The sequence below is a fragment of the Eurypyga helias genome, unplaced genomic scaffold, assembly GCF_000690775.1.
Source record: "Eurypyga helias isolate BGI_N326 unplaced genomic scaffold, ASM69077v1 scaffold9053, whole genome shotgun sequence".
Classification (NCBI taxonomy): domain Eukaryota; kingdom Metazoa; phylum Chordata; class Aves; order Eurypygiformes; family Eurypygidae; genus Eurypyga; species Eurypyga helias.
In genome coordinates this window covers 27761-31146 of record NW_010241812.1, presented here as the reverse complement: position 1 = coordinate 31146, position 3386 = coordinate 27761, and the positions used below count along the sequence as shown (strand labels likewise).

General features: G+C 43.7%; 1 protein-coding gene across 1 annotated transcript in view; it reads left to right on the top strand.

Annotated features, from left to right (window-relative positions):
- Positions 1-2609: 2609 nt before the first annotated feature.
- MED23 (mediator complex subunit 23) overlaps positions 2610-3386 on the top strand; it is a gene marked incomplete at its 3' end in the record, with an annotated part of 28457 nt that continues 27680 nt past the window's right edge. The window contains exons 1-2 of the mRNA XM_010148871.1: positions 2610-2635; positions 2745-2832. Coding sequence (XP_010147173.1) covers positions 2746-2832 — 87 coding nt within the window. The remainder of the gene's footprint in view (positions 2636-2744; positions 2833-3386) is intronic.

Here is a 3386-nt window from a genome sequence, read left to right as displayed (position 1 = left end):
GCGGGGGGGCCATCCCGAGGAAGATAAGAAAACCAAGGAGAAAGAGGGGTTTGACTTTCCTGGTGCACCCCGGGGGTGTCCAGCACCGCCGTCCTCCAGGGCGGCAGCCTGTGCCGTTCCCACCGGCGGGCGTGGTGCGCCCGGGAGGTGAGGGGACGTGGTTTCTCAGGGCTGAAACTCCCCCTCTGCTCAGCTCTTAACCAGGGAGCTGGTACAGAGAAGGACTGGGCATAACACTGGGGGAGGCAGGTGGCCTACCCAAAACCAAATTAGCGTGCCGAGTTTACTGCAGTGAAGTTGGCTGACCAAAAGTTAAAGCATGTTATTAAGGGCATTGCGCAAATGCCTTTTAAACACCGAGAGGCACGGGGCATCGACCACCTCTCTAGGAAGTCTGTTTCAGAGTTTTACCTGGAAAGAAATTAAAGAAATGCTTCCTAACGTCCAGTCTAAACCTCCCCTGGTGCAGCTTGGAACCTTCCCACATGTCCTGTCACTGGATAACAGGGAGATTAGCAGCCTCCTCTCCACTTCCCCACCTCAGAAAGCTGTAGAGAGCAGTGATGTTGCCATTCAGCCTCTTTTCCTCCAAGCTAGACAACCCCAAAGGCCTTAGCTGCTCCTCGTAGGACATTCCTTCCAGCCCCTTCACCAGCTTTGTTGCCCTTCTTTGGAGGCATTCAAGGACCTTCACATCCTTCTGAAATTGTGAGGCCCAGAACTGGACACAGTGCTAAAGGGGAGGGAGGCCACACCAGCGCTGTAAGCGCCATAACCATCTCTGTTGACCAGCTGGTTATGCTTGTGTGTGATGCAGCCCAGGATGCAGTTTGCCTTCCTGACTGCCAGGGTACTCTGCTGACTCCTATGGAGCCTGCTGTCAACCAGCACACCCAGATCACTTTCTGCAGCACAGCTCTCCAGCCACTCCTCTCCCAGTTTGTACTTTTTCCTGGCATTAATCTATCCTAGGTGAAGAATCTGACATTTGGACTTGATGAATTTCATCCCATTAATCATGGCCCGATGTTCCAATGTATCTAGATCCCTCTGCAAGGCCTCTTGTCCTTTCAGGGAGTCAACAGCACCTCCCAGTTTGGTATCATCTGTAAACTTGCTTAATGGTGCATTTAACTCCTGCATCCAGGTCATCAGTAAATACACTGAACAGAACTGTCCCTCGAACTGAACGCTGAGGAACACCGCTGTTGGCCGGTCAGCCACTCATAGCCCTATTCACTACAACCCTTTGAGCTTTGCCATTCAGCCAGTTCTTCACCCAGTGCACTGTGAACCCACTCATCCCACAGCTGGACAGCTTCTCCAGAAGGATGCTGTGAGGGGCAGTGACAAAAGCCTTACTAAAATCCACAAAATACATCCACCACCTTCCCTTTGTCCACTAGGCAGGTGACCTTACCATAGCAGGATGTCACATTAGTTAAACAGGACTCTCCCATTGTGAACCCAAGTCATGGGGTCATTAAGTCATTGTTTTGTGGAGCACAAATGAATGAGCTTCTTGGTAGATATTGCTACTCCATGGTTGGAAACACTGGGGTGACAGTAGCTGATAAGGTCCTAAGAGGAGCTTGGCTGATGTCTTGGGCACAGGAGGCTGGTCAAACCATCTGAACTGAAAATGAGATTTAGGTCTCATAGAGCAGTGTAATTGAAAATTTATGTCCATATGATGAATTTCAGTAGAGGGAAGGTTGTTTCTTTCTCTTTTAAGTTTGCGATATAAAATGCGTGATGTGCTTTTGTTTGGAGGGTGTTAAGTTGCTCATAGCATATCAATTGCCCATACTTACTTGGTTTCTCCTTTTGAGACTGTCATTCAGATTATGTTTTTGTGTCTTTAACATTGTGATCTGACTGTGTCGTCACATTGCCTGGTTTTGAGCAATGTTTTTTGGTTAAACTTTTTATGGAACAAAACAAAAAAAGCCCTTAGAACATTTCATAGGATTTGCCATAACCAAGAAAATAGCAAGAAAAAGCAATTTCACTGCTGCTGTTACCAGCTTGGTGGACAGCAGTGAAATAAGTTACCTGAGTTCCTGTGCAGAACAGATGAGTATCGGTTTCTCTTCTTGAGACAGCTATGAGTAGCAGTGACAGGCGGTTCTAGGCTGTGTGATTGAAAAGGATCACCAGAAAGATTATTTTGTTATACGGTCTTACTTCTGCAATATAAAAATGGAAATACACAGTGGTCAGTTAGAGATCACAGCTGAGTATAATATGAAATTCTTACAGAAGGTAAAAAAAGTTGTAGGATGGTATTTTCAAAGTATGAAAGAAGAGCTGCAATGACAGAATTGAACATCTTCTCCAGCTTTGGAAAGTAAATTAATCTCTAGGTTTTTAGGTGAAAAAAACCCAATGCAAAGAGCCTTAGCCTGGATCCACAAGGTACGATATTTATATGAAAACAAAACAGTGTCAACTTTGAAAGAGTCTAGCATAGCAGAAGAAATACACCTGTCTGATACAGTCCCATAACAGTATGATTGTTACTCTGTTGTGCTTCATCCTGGTGGTGTGATACTCATGGAAAACTTCTTCGCAATAGCTCACTTGGGGTTTTTCTCTTACAGAAAACAGAAGTAATTGAAGAAGCTTTTCCTGGGTGAGTGTAATGCTAGTTTGTTTATGCAAGATCTTCTGTAGACATGTAATTTTCTACTGGTGCTCTTTCATTGGGTACTGCTAATAGTCAGTGTTCTTTTTTCCCTTAGTATGTTCATGGACACTCCTGAAGATGAGAGAACCAAACTGATCAGCTGCCTGGGTGCCTTTAGACAGTTCTGGAGCAGTCTTTCCCAGGTTAACATTTAATTCGTTGCTTACGTGTACTTTATATACTTCCTTTCATATAGTGAAACCCTGTTGAGTAGACAAACACTTCAGCTGTAAGGTCTGTGTCCAGTCACTCAGAACATGGTTTCAGCTATGGTGTAGTAAAGGATATAGCAAGACTTTGCAATAAAAAATATAAGTTTTGTCATTTGCAAGATTGTATCATTGTTCAGCAGAAGTTAGTGTGCAATTCAAATAAAGATAAACAAATGGAAGTATAACAGTAAAGAAATAAACAAACAAGCTTAGTTTGTTACAGGATTTCTGGTAGAATAATTAGAAAAAAAAAAAAAGAAAATAGGTGTTTAAAAAATTACCTTCCAAAAGCGAGATACCTCTAGACACTGTTCTGCAAGTGGAGACCCGATCATCTTAGTTTTTACTGAATTTGATTATATCTGAAAATGAAGGAATAATATAGAAGAGTTCCACAGAAATCAGTGTTTCAGCTAGGAGGTGTTTCCAGTACTGCACAACTGGACACCTTCTGTTGGACTACTGGACTTTTCAAAAGAAGATCA